Source organism: Oncorhynchus kisutch, linkage group LG19 (assembly GCF_002021735.2).
Source record: "Oncorhynchus kisutch isolate 150728-3 linkage group LG19, Okis_V2, whole genome shotgun sequence".
Classification (NCBI taxonomy): Eukaryota; Metazoa; Chordata; class Actinopteri; order Salmoniformes; family Salmonidae; genus Oncorhynchus; species Oncorhynchus kisutch.
Genome location: NC_034192.2, coordinates 8003800 through 8025230, shown reverse-complemented (window position 1 = coordinate 8025230; position 21431 = coordinate 8003800). Strand labels below are relative to the sequence as shown.

The 21431-nt window shown below is 43.1% G+C and overlaps 1 protein-coding gene across 48 annotated transcripts in view; it reads left to right on the top strand.

Moving 5' to 3' along the window:
• celf2 (cugbp, Elav-like family member 2) overlaps positions 1-21431 on the top strand; it is a 219653-nt gene that overhangs the window by 130506 nt on the left and 67716 nt on the right. For all 48 annotated transcript variants that reach the window (XM_031798194.1, XM_031798219.1, XM_031798214.1 and 45 more), the window contains one exon: positions 12219-12415. In XM_031798194.1, the coding sequence (XP_031654054.1) occupies positions 12219-12415 (197 nt within the window). The remainder of the gene's footprint in view (positions 1-12218; positions 12416-21431) is intronic.

The following is a 21431-nucleotide window of genomic DNA, read 5'->3' as shown; positions in this document are numbered from 1 at the left end:
TAGATGTTTTATAGCTGTTGTAGTAGTAGTAGGAGTTTTATAGCTGTAGCAGTAGGAGTTTTATAGCTGTAGCAGTAGGAGTTGTATAGCTGTAGCATGTAGGAGTTTTATAGCTGTAGCAGTGGGAGTTTTATAGCTGTAGCAGTAGGGGTTTTATAACTGTAGTAGTAGGAGTTATATAGCTGTAGCAGTAGGAGTTTTATAGCTGTAGCATTAGTAGCAGTAGGAGTTTTATAGCTGCAGTAGTAGTAGCAGTAGGAGTTTTATAGCTGTAGCAGTTGTAGCAGTAGGAGTTTTATAGCTGTAGTAGTAGGAGTTTTATAGCTGTAGTAGTAGGAGGAGTGTTATAGCTGTAGTAGTAGGAGGAGTGTTATAGCTGTAGCAGTAGTAGTAGGAGTTTTATAGCTGTAGCAGTAGTAGATGTTTTATAGCTGTTGTAGTAGTAGTAAGAGTTTTATAGCTGTAGCAGTAGGAGTTGTATAGCTGTAGCATGTAGGAGTTTTATAGCTGTAGCATGTAGGAGTTTTATAGCTGTAGCAGTGGGAGTTTTATAGCTGTAGTAGCAGTAGATGTTTTATAGCTGTTGTAGTAGTAGGAGTTTTATAGCTGTAGTAGTAGGAGGAGTTTTATAGCTGTAGTAGTATGAGGAGTTTTATAGCTGTAGTAGTAGGAGGAGTTTTATAGCTGTAGCAGTAGTAGCAGTATGAGTTTTATAGCTGTAGCAGTAGGAGTTTTATAGCTGTAGCTGTAGTAGCATTTGTAGTTTTATAGCTGTAGTAGTAGGAGGAGTTTTATAGCTGTAGTAGTAGGAGTTTTATAGATGTAGTAGTAGTAGGAGTTTTATAGCTGTAGCAGTAGGAGTTGTATAGCTGTAGCAGTAGGAGTTTTATAGCTGTAGCAGTAGCAGTTTTATAGCTGTAGCAGTAGGAGTTTTATAGCTGTAGCAGTAGGAGTTTTATAGCTGTAGCAGTAGTAGCAGTAGAAGTTTTATAGATGTAGTAGTAGTAGTAGATGTTTTAAAGCTGTTGTAGTAGTAGTAGGAGTTTTATAGCTGTAGCAGTAGGAGTTTTATAGCTGTAGCAGTAGGAGTTTTATAGCTGTAGCAGTAGGAGTTTTATAGCTGTAGCAGTAGGAGTTTTATAGCTGTAGCAGTAGGGGTTTTATAGCTGTAGCTGTAGTAGGAGTAGGAGTTTTATAGCTGTAGCAGTAGGAGTTTTATAGCTGTAGCAGTAGGAGTTTTATAGCTGTAGCAGTAGTAGCAGTAGAAGTTTTATAGATGTAGTAGTAGTAGTAGATGTTTTATAGCTGTTGTAGTAGTAGTAGGAGTTTTATAGCTGTAGCAGTAGGAGTTTTATAGCTGTAGTAGCAGTAGGAGTTTTATAGCTGTAGCAGTAGGAGTTTTATAGCTGTAGTAGCAGTAGCAGTTTTATAGCTGTAGCAGTAGGAGTTTTATAGCTGTAGTAGTAGGAGGTGTTTTATAGCTGTAGTAGTAGGAGGAGTTGTATAGCTGTAGCAGTAGTAGCAGTTTTATAGCTGTAGCAGTAGTAGCAGTAGGAGTTTTATCGCTGTAGTAGTAGTAGGAGTTTTATAGCTGTACTAGTAGGAGGAGTTATATAGGTGTAGTAGTAGGAGGAGTTTTATAGCTATAGTAGTAGGAGGAGTTTTATAGCTGTACCAGTAGTAGCAGTAGGAGTTTTATAGCTGTAGTGGTAGTAGAAGTTTTATAGCTGTAGTAGTAGTAGGGGTTTTATAGCTGTAGTAGTAGTAGGAGTTTTATAGCTGTAGTAGTAGGAGGAGTTTTATAGCTGTAGCAGTAGTAGCATTTGTAGTTTTATAGCTGAAATAGTAGGAGGAGTTGTATAGCTGTAGTAGTAGTAGGAGTTTTATAGCGTTAGTAGTAGTAGGAGTTTTATAGCTGTAGTAGTAGTAGGAGTTTTATAGCTGTAGTAGTAGGAGGTGTTTTATAGCTGTAGTAGTAGGAGGAGTTTTATAGCTGTAGTAGTAGTAGGAGTTGTATAGCTGTAGTAGTAGTAGTAGGAGTTGTAGTAGGAGTTTTATAGCTGTAGTAGTAGGAGTTGTAGTAGGAGTTTTATAGCTGTAGTAGTAGTAGGAGTTTTATAGCTGTAGTAGTAGGAGGAGTTTTATAGCTGTAGTAGTAGGAGGAGTTTTATTGCTGTAGTAGTAGGAGGAGTTTTATAGCTGTAGTAGTAGGAGGAGTTTTATAGCTGTAGTAGTAGGAGGAGTTGTATAGCTGTAGCAGTAGTAGCAGTTTTATAGCTGTAGCAGTAGTAGCAGTAGTAGCAGTAGGAGTTTTATCGCTGTAGTAGTAGTAGGAGTTTTATAGCTGTACTAGTAGGAGGAGTTATATAGGTGTAGTAGTAGGAGGAGTTTTATAGCTATAGTAGTAGGAGGAGTTTTATAGCTGTACCAGTAGTAGCAGTAGGAGTTTTATAGCTGTAGTGGTAGTAGAAGTTTTAAAGCTGTAGTAGTAGTAGTAGGAGTTTTATAGCTGTAGTAGTAGTAGGGGTTTTATAGCTGTAGTAGTAGTAGGAGTTTTATAGCTGTAGTAGTAGGAGGAGTTTTATAGCTGTAGCAGTAGTAGCATTTGTAGTTTTATAGCTGAAATAGTAGGAGGAGTTGTATAGCTGTAGTAGTAGTAGGAGTTTTATAGCGTTAGTAGTAGTAGGAGTTTTATAGCTGTAGTAGTAGTAGGAGTTTTATAGCTGTAGTAGTAGGAGGTGTTTTATAGCTGTAGTAGTAGGAGGAGTTTTATAGCTGTAGTAGTAGTAGGAGTTGTATAGCTGTAGTAGTAGTAGGAGTTGTAGTAGGAGTTTTATAGCTGTAGTAGTAGGAGTTGTAGTAGGAGTTTTATAGCTGTAGTAGTAGTAGGAGTTTTATAGCTGTAGTAGTAGGAGGAGTTTTATAGCTGTAGTAGTAGGAGGAGTTTTATTGCTGTAGTAGTAGGAGGAGTTTTATAGCTGTAGTAGTAGGAGGAGTTTTATAGCTGTAGTAGTAGGAGGAGTTTTATTTTTTATTTCACCTTTATTTAACCAGGTAGGCTAGTTGAGAACAAGTTCTCATTTGCAACTGCGACCTGGCCAAGATAAAGCATAGCAATTCGACACATACAACAACACAGAGTTACACATGGAATAAACAAAACATACAGTCAATAATACAGTAGAACAAAAGAAAACAAAAAGTCTATATACATTGTGGAGTTTTATAGCTGTAGCAGTAGGAGTTTATTAGCGGTAGCAGTAGGAGTTTTATAGCTGTAGCAGTAGTAGCAGTAGGAGTTTTATCGCTGTAGTAGTAGTAGGAGTTTTATAGCTGTACTAGTAGGAGGAGTTATATAGGTGTAGTAGTAGGAGGAGTTTTATAGCTATAGTAGTAGGAGGAGTTATATAGGTGTAGTAGTAGGAGGAGTTTTATAGGTGTAGTAGTAGGAGGAGTTATATAGGTGTAGTAGTAGGAGGAGTTATATAGGTGTAGTAGTAGGAGGAGTTATATAGGTGTAGTAGTAGGAGGAGTTATATAGGTGTAGTAGTAGGAGGAGTTATATAGGTGTAGTAGTAGGAGGAGTTTTATAGCTGTAGTGGTAGTAGAAGTTTTAAAGCTGTAGTAGTAGTAGTAGGAGTTTTATAGCTGTAGCAGTAGTAGCATTTGTAATTTTATAGCTGAAATAGTAGTAGCATTTGTAGTTTTATAGCTGTAGTAGTAGTAGTAGGAGTTTTATAGCTGTAGTAGTAGTAGTAGGAGTTTTATAGCTGTAGTAGTAGTAGGGGTTTTATAGCTGTAGTAGTAGTAGGAGTTTTATAGCTGTAGTAGTAGGAGGAGTTTTATAGCTGTAGCAGTAGTAGCATTTGTAGTTTTATAGCTGAAATAGTAGGAGGAGTTGTATAGCTGTAGTAGTAGTAGGAGTTTTATAGCGTTAGTAGTAGTAGGAGTTTTATAGCTGTAGTAGTAGTAGGAGTTTTATAGCTGTAGTAGTAGGAGGTGTTTTATAGCTGTAGTAGTAGGAGGAGTTTTATAGCTGTAGTAGTAGTAGGAGTTGTATAGCTGTAGTAGTAGTAGGAGTTGTAGTAGGAGTTTTATAGCTGTAGTAGTAGGAGTTGTAGTAGGAGTTTTATAGCTGTAGTAGTAGTAGGAGTTTTATAGCTGTAGTAGTAGGAGGAGTTTTATAGCTGTAGTAGTAGGAGGAGTTTTATTGCTGTAGTAGTAGGAGGAGTTTTATAGCTGTAGTAGTAGGAGGAGTTTTATAGCTGTAGTAGTAGGAGGAGTTTTATTTTTTATTTCACCTTTATTTAACCAGGTAGGCTAGTTGAGAACAAGTTCTCATTTGCAACTGCGACCTGGCCAAGATAAAGCATAGCAATTCGACACATACAACAACACAGAGTTACACATGGAATAAACAAAACATACAGTCAATAATACAGTAGAACAAAAGAAAACAAAAAGTCTATATACATTGTGGAGTTTTATAGCTGTAGCAGTAGGAGTTTATTAGCGGTAGCAGTAGGAGTTTTATAGCTGTAGCAGTAGTAGCAGTAGGAGTTTTATCGCTGTAGTAGTAGTAGGAGTTTTATAGCTGTACTAGTAGGAGGAGTTATATAGGTGTAGTAGTAGGAGGAGTTTTATAGCTATAGTAGTAGGAGGAGTTATATAGGTGTAGTAGTAGGAGGAGTTTTATAGGTGTAGTAGTAGGAGGAGTTATATAGGTGTAGTAGTAGGAGGAGTTATATAGGTGTAGTAGTAGGAGGAGTTATATAGGTGTAGTAGTAGGAGGAGTTATATAGGTGTAGTAGTAGGAGGAGTTTTATAGCTGTAGTGGTAGTAGAAGTTTTAAAGCTGTAGTAGTAGTAGTAGGAGTTTTATAGCTGTAGCAGTAGTAGCATTTGTAGTTTTATAGCTGAAATAGTAGTAGCATTTGTAGTTTTATAGCTGTAGTAGTAGTAGTAGGAGTTTTATAGCTGTAGTAGTAGTAGGGGTTTTATAGCTGTAGTAGTAGTAGGAGTTTTATAGCTGTAGTAGTAGTAGGAGTTTTATAGCTGTAGTAGTAGGAGGAGTTTTATAGCTGTAGCAGTAGTAGCATTTGTAGTTTTATAGCTGAAATAGTAGGAGGAGTTGTATAGCTGTAGTAGTAGTAGGAGTTTTATAGCGTTAGTAGTAGTAGGAGTTATATAGCTGTAGTAGTAGTAGGAGTTTTATAGCTGTAGTAGTAGGAGGTGTTTTATAGCTGTAGTAGTAGGAGGAGTTTTATAGCTGTAGTAGTAGTAGGAGTTGTATAGCTGTAGTAGTAGTAGGAGTTGTAGTAGGAGTTTTATAGCTGTAGTAGTAGGAGTTGTAGTAGGAGTTTTATAGCTGTAGTAGTAGTAGGAGTTTTATAGCTGTAGTAGTAGGAGGAGTTTTATTGCTGTAGTAGTAGGAGGAGTTTTATAGCTGTAGTAGTAGGAGGAGTTTTATAGCTGTAGTAGTAGGAGGAGTTTTATTTTTTATTTCACCTTTATTTAACCAGGTAGGCTAGTTGAGAACAAGTTCTCATTTGCAACTGCGACCTGGCCAAGATAAAGCATAGCAATTCGACACATACAACAACACAGAGTTACACATGGAATAAACAAAACATACAGTCAATAATACAGTAGAACAAAAGAAAACAAAAAGTCTATATACATTGTGGAGTTTTATAGCTGTAGCAGTAGGAGTTTATTAGCGGTAGCAGTAGGAGTTTATTAGCTGTAGCAGTAGGAGTTGTAGTCGGAAGCATTTGTTCTGAGCTGACTTTGGTCCACAGCCCTTAGAGGGGAACTGCTGTTTCTCCCTGTTGTTGTCTACCAGATAAGTTCCCATGTGGGACAGTTACACCACCTCCATGTTCCGATGACTGGTGTCAGAGGGGCCATGGGAGAACTCCACTGATGTCGAGGAGAGGAACGGAGGAGCATGTGTTGGAGAGATGTTTGAGTGTGTGTGTCGGTCTGTGTGTTCGAGTGTGTGTTCAAGTGGAAATGAAAACGGAGGGAAAGAACAGCAGGGTGTACCAGAGCAACTTTCCCCAAATCTCATCCATCCCAAACCACAGTGGGGGGTGTGTGTGTGTGTGTGTGTGTCAGCGAATACGAGAGGCCATGCTGTGCTCAAAGCTGTGCTTACTGCTGGCCCCACTCACCTGCATCCATCTCTCGCTCTGTCTCTTTCTCTGTCTGCCTGTTTCTCTCCCTCCCATGGGCGTCTGCCACTCTCCTCCCTGCATTGATGTGACTGAGACCCTCCTACTGTGTACAGGACTCACTAGGAATACCTAGGAACTAGAGCCTAGGTTTTTCCCAGTCAGGTCAGAAACTCCTCTCCCTGTATGTAATATAGTTGTGTAACGTTATCGGTGGCCTTTCCTGCTGAAAAAAGAACTCCAGACAACACTATTATTGGTAAACACATCCTCGCATAGAATGTTAGCTTTGTATATGCTACCTGCATCCAATAACATACTGATCTATATCCCTAATGGTGCAGATCTGAGGTGTGAATAGCATTCATGTTAGTCTCTCTCATCGATGCTTCACTGGTTCAGAGCCAGCTCAGCTATCTTCCTGCCACTGCTGGGAAAGTTGAACTTTCTCTCTTGTGTTAAACCCATAGTGCAGTTGAGACGGAGGCACACACACACACACCGGATCACTCAGCTGCTCTACTTTATGGAGAGTGGGAAAGTCTCCTAACGTTCCCTGCCAAGGAATGCACACACACACACGCGCACATGCACACACACACACCTTGGCTAAGACTGTAGATCACCCTTCAGTCACGGCCCTGTGCTGCAAAGGAGACTGGAGTGATGGAAGCAATAGTTAAGCCATTACGGCAGACAATTCGCTCAAATTGAGAGGGGGGGGAGGAGGGAGAGAAGGAGAGGCTATGGCAGGAGTTGATCCACTCAATGACTTAATCTGTGCCCCGGGACACACTCCTGCTGTTTCAGGTTCACTCACACACTGACTGCAATAACACCTTGTAAGCCAGGGCTGCAAGGGTGAAGGGCTGCAGGGGTGAAGGGCTGCAGGGGTGAAGGGCTGCAGGGGTGAAGGGCTGCAGGGGTGAAGGACTGCATGGGTGAAGGACTGCAGGGGTGAAGGGCTGCAGGGGTGAAGGGCTGCAGGGGTGAAGGGCTGCAGGGGTGAAGGGCTGCAGGGGTGAAGGGCTGCAGGGGTGAAGGGCTGCAGGGGTGAAGGGCTGCAGGGGTGAAGGGCTGCAAGGTAAAGGGCTGCAGGGGTGAAGGGCTGCAAGGTGAAGGGCTGCAGGGGTGAAGGGCTGCAGGGGTGAAGGGCTGCAGGGTGAAGGACTGCAGGGGTGAAGGGCTGCAGGGGTGAAGGGCTGCAGGGGTGAAGGGCTGCAGGGGTGAAGGACTGCGGGGGTGAAGGACTGCAGGGGTGAAGGGCTGCAGGGGTGAAGGAATGCAGGGGTGAAGGGCTGCAGGGGTGAAGGGCTGCAGGGGTGAAGGGCTGCAAGGGTGAAGGGCTGCAGGGTGAAGGGCTGCAGGTTGAAGGGCTGCAGGTTGAAGGGCTGCAGGGGTGAAGGGCTGCAGGGGTGAAGGGGTGAAGGGCTGCAGGGGTGAAGGGCTGCAGAGGTGAAGGGCTGCAGAGGTGAAGGGCTGCAGAGGTGAAGGGCTGCAGAGGTGAAGGGCTGCAGAGGTGAAGGGCTGCAGAGGTGAAGGGCTGCAGAGGTGAAGGGCTGCAGAGGTGAAGGGCTGCAGAGGTGAAGGGCTGCAGGGGTGAAGGGCTGCAAGGGTGAAGGGGAGAGAAAATAATTCCTTTATACTGAACAGAGTCACTTTCTCACAGCCATCACAAACCCACAGAGACCAAAGACCTAAGGTTGAAGTCGAAGTTTACATACACTTAGGTTGGAGTCATTAAAACTTGTTTTTCAACCACTCCACAAATGTATTGTTAGCAAACTATAGTTTGGCAAGTCGGTTAGGACATCTACTTTGTGCATGACACAAGTCCTTTATCCAAAAATTGTTTACAGACAGATTATTTCACAATTCCAGTGGGTCAGATGTTCACATACACTAAGTTGACTGTGCCTTTAAACAGCTTGGAAAATTTGAGTCAATTGGAGGTGTACCTGTGGATGTATTTCAGGGTCTACCTTCAAACACAGTACCTCTTTGCTTGACATCATGGGAAAATCAAAAGAAATCAGCCAAGACCTCAGAAAATAAAAAAATAGTTGACCTCCTCAAGTCTTGTTCATCCTTGGGAGCAATAGCCAAATGCCTGAAGGTACCACGTTCATCTGTACTAACAATAGTTTGCAAGTATAAACACCATGGGACCACGCAGCCGTCATATCGCTCCCTATAGATGAACGTACTTTGGTGCGAAAAGTGCAAGTCAATCCCAGAACAGAAAGGACTTTGTGAAGATACTGGAGGAAACGGGTACGAAAGTATCTATATCCAGGAGTAAAACTAGTCCTAAATCGACAGCAAGGAAGAAGCCACTGCTCCAAAATCTCCATAAAAAAAGCCAGACTACGTTTTGTAACTGCACATGGGGACAAAGATCGTACTTTTTGGAGAAATGTCCTCTGGTCTGATGAAACAAAAATAGAACTGTTTGGCCATTTGACTATCGTTTAGTTTGGCGGAAAAAGCCGAAGAACACCATCCCAACCGTGAAGCATGGGGGTGGCAGCATCATGTTGTGGGGGTGCTTTGCTGTAGGAGGGACTGGTGCACTTCACAAAATAGATGGCATTATGCACAGGAAAATTAAGTGGATATATTGAAGCAACATTTCAAGACATCAGTCAAGAATTTAAACCTTTGGTGCAAATAGGTCTTCCAAATGGGCGATGACCCTAAGCATACTTCCAAAGTTGTGCGAAATGGCTTAAGGACAACAAAGTCAAGGTATTGGAGTGGCCATCACAAAGCCCTGACCTCAATCCTATAGAAAATTTGTGGGCAGAACTGAAAAAGCGTGTGCGAGCAAAGAGGCCTACAAACCTGACTCAGTTACACCAGCTCTGTCAGGAGGAATGGGCCAATATTCACCCAACTTATTGTGGGTAGCTTGTGGAAGGCTACCCAAAATGTTTGATCCAAGTTAAACAATTTAAAGGCAATGCTAGTAAATATTAATTGAGTATGTGTAAACTTCTGACCCACTGGGAATGTGATGAAAGAAATAAAAGCAGAATTTAATCAATCATTCTACTATTACTCTGACATTTCACATTATTAAAATAAAGTGGTAATCCTAACTGACCTAAAATAGGGAATTTTTACTAGGATAACATTTCAGTTATCAGAGTTTAAATGTAGTTGGATTAGGTGTTTGTAAACTTCCGACTTCAACTGTACACGGTCACGCAGTATGCATCTTATAACAGATCATGACGCTTTATGAGCATTCATAGCGCTGTATGTCCGTGCATGGCTGTGTAATGGGGCATGTTGGCAGTAGGGGCTGTGATGGGCAGGGTGAATGGTGCAAAAGGGCATTGTGCCTCATCCCTATAGACTAATTCTCTCTCCCAGGCCTCAAACAACCACACAATGAGGAATTGTCTCTCTCTCTCTCTTTCACACACACGCACACACACACACACACAATAACAAGCCTTTTTACACAGAGTGTGTTAGTGGGTTGTTGTTGTGCTTCCAGCCTGGGGTGTTTTGGGATGGATATACTGCAGGTGTCATGGCTGTGCTGGGTGCCAGAGGAGCCGTTCATCTCCCGTTTTTAAATGTCTAACGTTCAAGCAACGCTCTGCTTTATGAGTGTGAACGTTGGCGTAACGCTTGGTGTTCATTGGGGCCGTAACTCCTGCCCCGGTCCCCTCGGCGCTGTGGCTGGGATTTATCGTCCAGCTTACACGGGGACCGTTGGCACTCGTTTGCTCGTTCCCTCGTTCTCTGGCTTGGTCATTTATTTGACATGTCCTTTAAGTCCTTTAAAGAATTGGGCGTTTCTGCCGAACGCCTGGGCTCTTTCTGCAGGAGATGGATGGGCCGTGTTCAAAGGTCTGTATGTTCTCCCTCCATCCCTCGTTCTCTCGTTTTATTCCCCTCTTTCCTCTCTTCTCTTTTTTTGATTCCCTCCCTCTTTTCCTCCTTCTCTCCTCCTGAGCTTTATAGAGTGGTGTTACGACTGTCAGCTAGCCAAGCAAGGGATTTGGGCATGTTTTGTTTCTGCCTCTCAAGATAATGCTCTCTCCTTTCTCCTGTGGAGAATAACAACAGGGAAAGTGGAGCGATAAAGCAGCACATGGACTTTAGCTTGTTTAGTTTGGGTTTGTAGTCTGGTTCCGTGGCACCGCAGGCTGAAGTGGAGACTGAGACTGTGTGTGTGCTGGTACGTTCTAGCCCTATTCAAGCAGCTGGCCCTGGGATCAATGGCAACTGTGCTGATTGTTCGAGGCTGGCGGATGTTTTTAGAGAAATCGTTAAGATGTAAAACAAGCCATTGTGATCCCAGATTGTTCCCTCAGGGAGTCGTGCGTGTGTGTTTCTGTGCGCAGTCGCACACACCATTTCTCTTCTGAGGTATTGCAACAGAGTGTTGATTTTCTCTTTTTAAAAAGCTTACCGAGTTCAAGTTTTTATTTGTCACACACAAGGCCAATTGAATGTGATTCGTGACAACATTGACTACAGAGCAGAGAGAAAGAAGCAGAAAAATGAAAGGTTAAAGAGACTTAGAAACATGAACTGACTTTACAGTGTATGGTGTGTGTGTGTTATGTTACAATGTCATGTAGTGTTTTGTAATACAGTCCAGTCCAGGCCCAGACTAAATCCCTTCTACAGAGTGAGCCAGACCTGAATTAACACCACGCATTACCTCTGCTCATCACCACACCACACACACACACACACACTTGTTTTACTATCCTTGTTGGGATCAAACAATTGATTCCGATTCAAAATCCTATTTCCCCTAACCTTTAACCCCTAATTCTAATTCTAACCCTAATTTTAACCCTAAGCATAACCCTTTTTCATTGTGGGGACCCTCGAAGTGTCCCCACTTGTCCAAATTGTCCTTGTTTTAATATTCCTTGTGAGGACTTCTGGCCTCTACAAGGATAGTAAAACCAAAAAAACAGACCCACACATTCCCTGGTGTTGCTGTCCCCTTTTATATTCTACTTTTAAAGTGGAGTGCTTGGCCTACTTGCTCAGAGGGAATCTGTTTTCTTGAAATCATGTTATGTGGATTAAAAATAATGTATGTACAGATCTCCCCTTCCTAGGGATTGTGCTGTTTATCAATTTGAGCTGAACAAAGAGGTATAATGGGTTCGCACTAAAAGAATATGTTGCGTAAAGCTTACTTCGTTATTCAAGGTTTTAAATGTTTCACTGCGTCAGGGATAACGCACACAGACGTTTCAGGTTTACAGCCTTCTTCATTGTGTAGGTCAAATGTTCTTTCATCCAGAACAGCATTTGTAATGATCAACAGTTGAGCAGCAGGTGCTTCTAATCAGGGTTGTACCTCATCTGCCAATCAGGGCCCCTCTGGTCTACTTGTATCCATATTAGTCACAAAGAGAGACACAAAGAGAGACAGAATTATAGGGGATGGGAGAGGGCACGAAGAACAACTCCAATCAATCGCCGCAGGTGTCCGCGCCCCTAAATACGTCACATCAATTAATGTGACAGCCCACCGCAAAGGACATCAGGCACAGCCTTTCCTAAATATGTGGGGCCAACCTCATAGACGATATGCAGAATCTGATATGGACCGTGTGTCACAGTCTAAATGTGGCTTTATAGGAAGGAGGTGGAATCTAATTCCTTGTTTAAACCTTGTGGAAATAGATCATTGAATGTATATATCCACATGGCTTCTCTTTGGAGTAATGTGTTGTCAAAGTCACCTACTCTGCGTGATGGATTAATCTTTTCCATCCCGACGCAATGCAATTTATTAATAGAAGGATTTTGTTCTATAAAGTGTCTCGCAACTGGTGAGGTGATATCTTGACGTCTAATTTGGATTTATGTTCTCCAAGACGTACTTTCAAGGTGCGGGATTATTATTATCAGGTTACACAGTGAACCCAGCCTTGAACCAGCTGCTACCCCAGTGGACCTCTCCTTCCCATCTTCCTGAGAATGTCTTCCATGTCAAGTCAGATGTAGCTTCTGTGATCTGTTGTGTAACCTAGCGCCCCCTGTCGTCTCTTTTCAGTAACGGCACGGCCGGGAAGATGAACGGGGCGTTGGAGCATTCGGACCAGCCCGACCCAGACGCCATCAAGATGTTCGTGGGCCAGATCCCTCGCTCCTGGTCAGAGAAGGAGCTGAAGGAGCTGTTTGAGCCTTACGGCGCCGTCTATCAGATCAACATCCTCCGAGACCGCAGCCAGAACCCTCCACAGAGCAAAGGTATGGCAGAGAGACAGTCACACACACACACACACACACACACACACAACAGCCAGAGCGCTCAGCCGAACAAAGTTAAGATGGAGAATCACTCACTCACAGCTAAGGTAATCCTACAGAGCAAAAGTAAGGAATAAACACAAAGGCATACTGTACAGTACACATGGATACATTCTAGAGGTTGACCGATTATGATTTTTCAACGCCGATGCCGATTATTGGAGGACCAAAAAAGCCGATACCGATTAATCTGCCGATTAAACATTTTTTGGGGGTTTATTTGTAATAATGACAATTACAACAATACTGAATTAACACTTATTTTAACTTAATATAAAACATCAATAAAATCAATTTAGCCTCAAATAAATAATGAAACATGTTCAATTTTGTTTAAATAATACAAAAACAAAGTGTTGGAGAAGAAAGTAATATGTGCCATGTAAAAAAGCTAACGTTTAAGTTCCTTGCTCAGAACATGAGAACATATGATAGTTGGTGGTTCCTTTTAACATGAGTCTTCAATATTCCAAGGTAAGAGGTTTTAGGTTATAGTTAATATAGTATTTATAGGACTATTTCTCTCTACCATTTGTATTTCATATACCTTTGACTATTGGATATTCTTATAGGCACTTTAGTATTGCCAGTGTAACAGTATAGCTTCCGTCCCTCTCCTTGCCCCTACCTGGGCTGGAACCAGGTAGGGGCAAATCTAAAAGCGAGTGACGTTTGAAACAGTATTAGCGCACACCCAGCTAACTAGCTAGCCATTTCACATTGGTTAAACCAGCCATTAGGCTGATAGGCTTGAAGTCATAAACAGCGCTGTGCTTGCGAAGAGCTGCTGGCAAAACGCATGAAAGTGCTGTTTGAATGAATGATTACATGCCTGCTGCTGCTCAGTCAGACTGCTCTACCAAATCAGACTTAATAATAACATAATAACACACAGAAATACGAGCCTTTGGTCATTAATATGATCGAATCCGGAAACTATCATTCAGAAAAAACAAAACTTTTATTATTTCATTGAAATACGGAACCGTTCGGTATTTTATCTAACGGGTGGCATCCCTAAGTCTAAATATTCATGTTACATTACACAACCTTCAATGTTATGTCATAATTATGTAAAATTCTGGCAAATTAGGTCGCAATGAGCCAGGCAGCCCAAACTGTTGCATATACCCTGACTCTGCGTGCAATGAACGCAAGAGAAATTACACAATTTCACCTGGTTAATATTGCCTGCTAAACTGGATCAGTAGTTATTACTAGTGATTATGATTGATTGTTTTTTATAAGCTAAGTTTAATGCTAGCTAGCAATTTACCTAGCAATTTAATACATTCGCGTAACAGGCAGGCTACTCGTGGAGTGCAATGGTTAGAGCGTTGGACTAGTTAACTGTGCGGTTGCAAGATTAGAACCCCTGAGCTGACAAGGTGAAAATCTGTCGTTCTGCCCCTGAACATTGCAGTTAACCCACAGTTCCTAGGCAGTCATTGAAAATAAGAATGTGTTCTTAACTGACTTGCCTAGTTAAATAAAAGGTACAAAAATCATAATAATAATAAATGGAAATCGGCACCCAAAAATACCGATTTCCGATTGTTATGAAAACTTGAAATCGGCCCCAATTAATCGGCCATTCCGGTTAATCGGTCGACCTCTAATACATTCCCTCAATGCCAGCCTGATATTTCTCTGAAACTGTGTCTTTGACACAAAACACAATTAATATATACATGTTCATCTCATCTGCCGTTTCCTGATGAACAAATCGGAGAGAAAACAAAAGAGGCAGCAGAGCTGACAATGCTCCGGCCACATTAGCAGACACACATCAAACACACAGAGACAGAGAGACAGAGAGACAGAGAGAGACAGAGAGAGAGAGAGAGAGAGAGAGAGAGAGGCAACAGAATGCACTGTGATGACAGGCAGCATGAGGAGACAGTGGGAGTAGGCAGATGGAAGATGTATGGATGAGTGGGAGATGGAGAAAGAGGAGATTTTGGTAAGGGCCTCTGCAGACACACCTGTTTGTCATATTTTATTTATCTTCACCAAATCAAGAAATAAAAAGGAAGAATGGAAGGGGAGCAAGAGCTTTCCCTCACCTCCCCATCCCCACAGCATCTCTCTGTTCGCTCTCTGTTTTCCCCCATCTCTCTCTCCATCCCTCTCTCTCTTTCTGAGTCACAAGCTTCCACAAGCCTTGACACAGCAATTCAGCAGTCTGCCAAGGGGAGACAGTGACATACCTAAATCAAATCATTCGGCCTCAACTCACTGTCATGCGCTATGTGTTTGAGTTTGAGTGTGTTCATGCTTGTGTCTCTCTCGCTCTCTCTTTCTCCTCCTCTGTCTGTGTCCCTAACCTCTGGATGACTTCTCTTCCTCGTTGTGAGACCAAAACATTGCTCTCGTCAGCCTCTCTTCTCTTCCTCCATTTTGTCTTTCTCTGTCGCTAAGCCCTTGAGTCGTTCTGATTTCTCTGGTTGATGAGTCAAAGTGTGGGAGAGTGTCACTCATAGACACTTTACTTTAAGTAGGGAAAACAGCCTCTCCTCTCTTCCTTGAGACTGTAAACACTCAACAATCTCTCCATCTCTCGCTCTCTCTCTTTCTCTGACCTGTAAAATGTAGGATTGGATTGAACAGGAAATTGACTGTTTGATTCTCTGTCTAGGCTTGTATATTCCCAGGCTTTAGGCGCTGTTGTTTTCTCGTCATTGCGTAAGAACTCTCTAGCGCGACATGGCCTTGTCAGAGCCCTCACACACAGTGGAGCCGCAATGGCCCCTCTCAGCTCCACAGTTGCACTGGAGCCAATTCTCATTTCATTGGTGTCAAGGAAAATGTGCCCCTTTCCCCCTGGTCTGTTTAGCTTAAATGAATGACCATATTTTCAGAGTGGTCTCAGTTAGATGGTTAAGAGAGTGTGCTCCGTCGCCCTTGGCGATCCAGAGGCCGGGTCAACAGCTTCTCTCTTGACTATTACTAGAGTAATTTGGATTTGTGAAGTGGAGTTTTATTTTATTTTCTCTCCTTCTCTCTCTCTCTCTCTCTCCATTCTTCTCTAATCCATTGATGGTAAATACACATTTCCAGTTGATACACATATTCCTCCATACACATACTGTTACTGATGCTTCTAGAAAATGTTTTCCTCCATTTTTCATGTAAAATATGGCACAATGATATTTTACATCAGTGAGTTTGTAGACAGTGTTTCCCGTCTGAGTGGTCTTGTTGTCTTTCGATGGTTATTCTGCAGGAAGGGCAGCTGCTAGGTGAGTTGAGTCTGGACTGGACGATCTGATGGATGCTGTGTGTGACTGTGTGAACACTGGCCAGTGCAGTATGGACAGTTTAGTTTGGCTGCTGTTGCTTTAATGTGTTAAGAGTCAATAAACAGATGAGTGGAGAGAGCGAGAGAGAATTTGATTTAGCACTGAGAGAGGGGGATGAGAGGGGGATGAGAGAGGGAGGAGAGAGGGAGGAGAGAGGGCCAGAGGGGTAAACAAAGACAGTCCTCCTCTCTCAACAACAGTTTGCATCCCAGGTTTGTTTGCATCTGTTGTCTAGCCGGGTGCATACAGCACAGTTGTGAGTGTGTGTGTGTGTGTGTTGACAGGGGGCATACTATGTCATTAATCTTAATGATCGTGCCTGTCCTCATGGAGGACACACAAAATGGGTGTAATGTCTTCATTAGCAAGTTGTATATACTGCACAATTCTCTGGACATGGTGTCTGAAAGAACAACACCTCATATCAGCAACACACACGCTGAAATATAATGATAGCTCACAGTATCTGATTCTCCATCACCACTCTCCATGTACATCCACTCTGGGGTTTCCCACTGTAGTATCCAGGGGCATCCAGCTCTCCAATGGCACACATTCACCTTTACAATTCTAATTCAACCGCATTCTCCCTCAACGCTGAGGTAACGCTCGACAAACGCTTTGCCTCCCAACACAATTATCTCCTCTAATGGATTCAGTAGAGACCGGGCCGACCGGAGTCAGAACACTGATTTATTTCATTCTTTCCTAAAGCAGCACAGCCAATTAGATTGCCATAACAAGACATTCGCTGTGTTAGCGGTCTACCCAAGTCCAATTAGTGAGCGACTGCAGGTGGATTTTATAATGGCCGGGGGGGGGGGGGGGGGGGTGAGATGTGTGTATTGGCATGTGCAGTGTTGGAAGCCTACTCTGTGTGTGTTTGAGGTTAGCCAGGGAACAGCGTTTTTGAGGATTTAATTTGGAGCCGTTTCTCCACAGTTAGTTGTGGTAGATTTGTAAAGTGCGGTGTGTCCTAATCTGGTCTGAAGGTACAGTGGACATAAGGAGAAATTGCCAGTCAAAGATCCAATCTTCTCAACACAGGCCACTATGGCTGAATGTACCTCCCAACCCCCTGTCTCTCACTCTCTTCAACACAGGCCACTATGGCTGAATATACCTCCCAACCCCCTTCTCTCACTCTCTTCAACACAGGCCACTATGGCTGAATGTACCTCCCAACCCCCTTCTCTCACTCTCTTCAACACAGGCCACTATGGCTGAATGTACCTCCCAACCCCCTGTCTCTCACTCTCTTCAACACAGGCCACTATGGCTGAATGTACCTCCCAACCCCCTTCTCTCACTCTCTTCAACACAGGCCACTATGGCTGAATGTACCTCCCAACCCCCTGTCTCTCACTCTCTTCAACACAGGCCACTATGGCTGAATGTACCTCCCAACCCCCTTCTCTCACTCTCTTCAACACAGGCCACTATGGCTGAATGTACCTCCCAACCCCCTTCTCTCACTCTCTTCAACACAGGCCACTATGGCTGAATGTACCTCCCAACCCCCTGTCTCTCACTCTCTTCAACACAGGCCACTATGGCTGAATGTACCTCCCAACCCCCTTCTCTCACTTCCTTCAACACAGGCCACTATGGCTGAATGTACCTCCCAACCCCCTTCTCTCACTCTCTTCAACACAGGCCACTATGGCTGAATGTACCTCCCAACCCCCGTCTCTCACTCTATTCCCACTCTATCAATCCACTCCTCTCCTGCTTTATTGAGTATGATCTATTTCTCTCTCTCTCTCTCTCTCTCACACACAAACACACACACACACACACACACACACACACACACACACACACACACACACACACACACACACACACACACACACACACACACACACAGTGTATAGTGTTCTCCCGTGTAGCCACTCTAACCAGAGGGTGGTGTGGTCAGTAATTGCAGCAGCAGAGTTAATTAACGTGGGTCAGAGGCTGGGGGTGAAGGGGTTCTTCCTGGGTGCCGGGGCCCAGTGAAGAGTGCAGGGACCTGGTGTAGAGTGCCCTTTAACTCCCCTCCCTCACATTCATCTCCTCCATCTAGCTCTGCACGACCAGATTAGTGCTGTTCATTCCTCTCCATCTCTATTGCATCCTCTATCCCCTCCCTGTTAATAAACCATGCTAACATTCTGTTCCTCGTTTGCTGCACTCAATCTACAATCTGACGAAATCTTTCCGCTCTTTTTTACCACCTCCCTCCCCCCTCTCTTACCCCTCTCCTTCCATCCATGCCTCTTCACGCCCTCCTCCCTCATCTCTGTTATTTTTCCTCTCCCCTCCTCTCTCTCTGTCTACGATGATGGTGTGGACCTGTGGTTGTGGATGTTGTTATTGACAGTATGAGAAGGGCACAGGTTTTTTGTGCAGTCAAAAGGCTCCTTCAGTAGATATAAAGCATTTATGAACACCGTCTCTCTCCTAATCTCTATTCCTCTCACTGGCTGCTCTCTACTCCCCCCTCCCCTCTCTCTGTGTTTTGCGCATGTGTGTGTATATATTTTCTTTCACCTCTGTGTGTTTGGTGCATGCGTGTGTATGTCTAGTGTAGTGTGTGTGGTGTATTCTATACCTTGTTGGCCTTCATATAAATGTTGAGAGAGAGGCTATTCACAGTACACTCCATGTTGTAGTACTTCAGACTGGTCTCCAGACCAGATATTGAGTGTCTCGGTCTTGGATACATTTGTACTCTGTCTGGAATCTGTCTCCGACAGAAAGGACTAGTAATTTTTTCGGAGTCAGCACATAAAACCACTTCACCAGGACAAATATATACACTCCTTTCTGGAAACATTAATACAGTATGTTAACAGCCTTTATATCTATTATAGACATGTTTCTGCAGTGGTGAACCTATAGGTCTTCAGTGTGTGACAGTGGTGAACCTATAGGACTTCAGTGTGTGACAGTGGTGAACCTATAGGACTTCAGTGTGTGACAGTGGTGAACCTATAGGTCTTCAGTGTGTGACAGTGGTGAACCTATAGGTCTTCAGTGTGTGACAGTGGTGAACCTATAGGCCTTCAGTGTGTGACAGGTTAGTACAGTGGTGAACCTATAGGTCTTCAGTGTGTGACAGGTTAGTACAGTGGTGAACCTATAGGCCTTCAGTGTGTGACAGGTTAGTACAGTGGTGAACCTATAGGTCTTCAGTGTGTGACAGGTTAGTACAGTGGTGAACCTATAGGTCTTCAGTGTGTGACAGTGGTGAACCTATAGGTCTTCAGTGTGTGACAGGTTAGTACAGTGGTGAACCTATAGGTCTTCAGTGTGTGACAGTGGTGAACCTATAGGTCTTCAGTGTGTGACAGGTTAGTACAGTGGTGAACCTATATGCCTTCAGTGTGTGACAGTGGTGAACCTATAGGTCTTCATTGTGTGACAGCTTAGTACAGTGGTGAACCTATAGGTCTTCAGTGTGTGACAGGTTAGTACAGTGGTGAACCTATAGACCTTCAGTGTGTAACAGGTTAGTACAGTGGTGAACCTATAGACCTTCAGTGTGTAACAGGTTAGTACAGTGGTGAACCTATAGACCTTCAGTGTGTAACAGGTTAGTACAGTGGTGAACCTATAGACCTTCAGTGTGTAACAGGTTAGTACAGTGGTGAACCTATAGACCTTCAGTGTGTAACAGGTTAGTACAGTGGTGAACCTATAGACCTTCAGTGTGTAACAGGTTAGTACAGTGGTGAACCTATAGACCTTCAGTGTGTAACAGGTTAGTACAGTGGTGAACCTATAGACCTTCAGTGTGTAACAGGTTAGTACAGTGGTGAACCTATAGACCTTCAGTGTGTAACAGGTTAGTACAGTGGTGAACCTATAGACCTTCAGTGTGTAACAGGTTAGTACAGTGGTGAACCTATAGACCTTCAGTGTGTAACAGGTTAGTACAGTGGTGAACCTATAGACCTTCAGTGTGTAACAGGTTAGTACAGTGGTGAACCTATAGACCTTCAGTGTGTAACAGGTTAGTACAGTGGTGAACCTATAGGTCTTCAGTGTGTAACAGGTTAGTACAGTGGTGAACCTATAGACCTTCAGTGTGTAACAGCTTAGTACAGTGGTGAACCTATAGACCTTCAGTGTGTAACAGGTTAGTACAGTGGTGAACCTATAGACCTTCAGTGTGTAACAGGTTAGTACAGTGGTGAACCTATAGACCTTCAGTGTGTAACAGGTTAGTACAGTGGTGAACCTATAGACCTTCAGTGTGTAACAGCTTAGTACAGTGGTGAACCTATAGACCTTCAGTGTGTAACAGGTTAGTACAGTGGTGAACCTATAGACCTTCAGTGTGTAACAGGTTAGTACAGTGGTGAACCTATAGACCTTCAGTGTGTAACAGGTTAGTACAGTGGTGAACCTATAGACCTTCAGTGTGTAACAGGTTAGTACAGTGGTGAACCTATAGGACTTCAGTGTGTAACAGGTTAGTACAGTGGTGAACCTATAGACCTTCAGTGTGTAACAGGTTAGTACAGTGGTGAACCTATAGACCTTCAGTGTGTAACAGCTTAGTACAGTGGTGAACCTATAGACCTTCAGTGTGTAACAGGTTAGTACAGTGGTGAACCTATAGGTCTTCAGTGTGTAACAGGTTAGTACAGTGGTGAACCTATAGACCTTCAGTATGTAACAGCTTAGTACAGTGGTGAACCTATAGACCTTCAGTGTGTAACAGCTTAGTACAGTGGTGAACCTATAGACCTTCAGTGTGTAACAGGTTAGTACAGTGGTGAACCTATAGACCTTCAGTGTGTAACAGGTTAGTACAGTGGTGAACCTATAGACCTTCAGTGTGTAACAGGTTAGTACAGTGGTGAACCTATAGGACTTCAGTGTGTAACAGGTTAGTACAGTGGTGAACCTATAGACCTTCAGTGTGTAACAGGTTAGTACAGTGGTGAACCTATAGACCTTCAGTGTGTAACAGGTTAGTACAGTGGTGAACCTATAGGTCTTCAGCAACTTTTTCAATACCTGGTTACATACCCATTGTTGCCTTAATTAGCATTTACTGGTAGATATCATAAGTTGAAATGTCTTACCTACCCTACCCCAAACATGCGCTGTTTGCATCAGGGGTGTAGACATGGATGGGCCTGGGTGGACAGAGGCCCACCCACACCACTGCATAGGGCCGATGGAAAGACAGCAGTCAAACATAGCAATGTTAAGGGATAAGCAGTCCATAAACCAGTAGGTCCCATTCATAAAAATACAAAAACAAAACATTAAGCATTTCCCAATTGACTATTACTTCCCATTGCAAAAAAAACATTTCACGTTTAGCACACAAAGTAACCAGGGACCTAAAGTGTGAAGTGGAACTGACAGAGTTGTAAGTACTTTGCAGATATGAAACGAACAGAAAATCATAATATCAGTCAAAAATATCAAATTCCCAGTTTATGCTACAAAACCCTCTTTATGAGAGGTTTTAAAAATAGGTATATTGGAATCAAAATTCCATGACATAGAGTAAGGCATTGTTGGCAGAATAGATGGAGGCAGTTCAATGCATGATTAATATAATTCACCAATACATTTCTTGGTTGTCCAAAACATATTGCTGTCAGGTTGTAAATCACAGCTGGCCTGGTACGTTGTTTGCTGCCTCT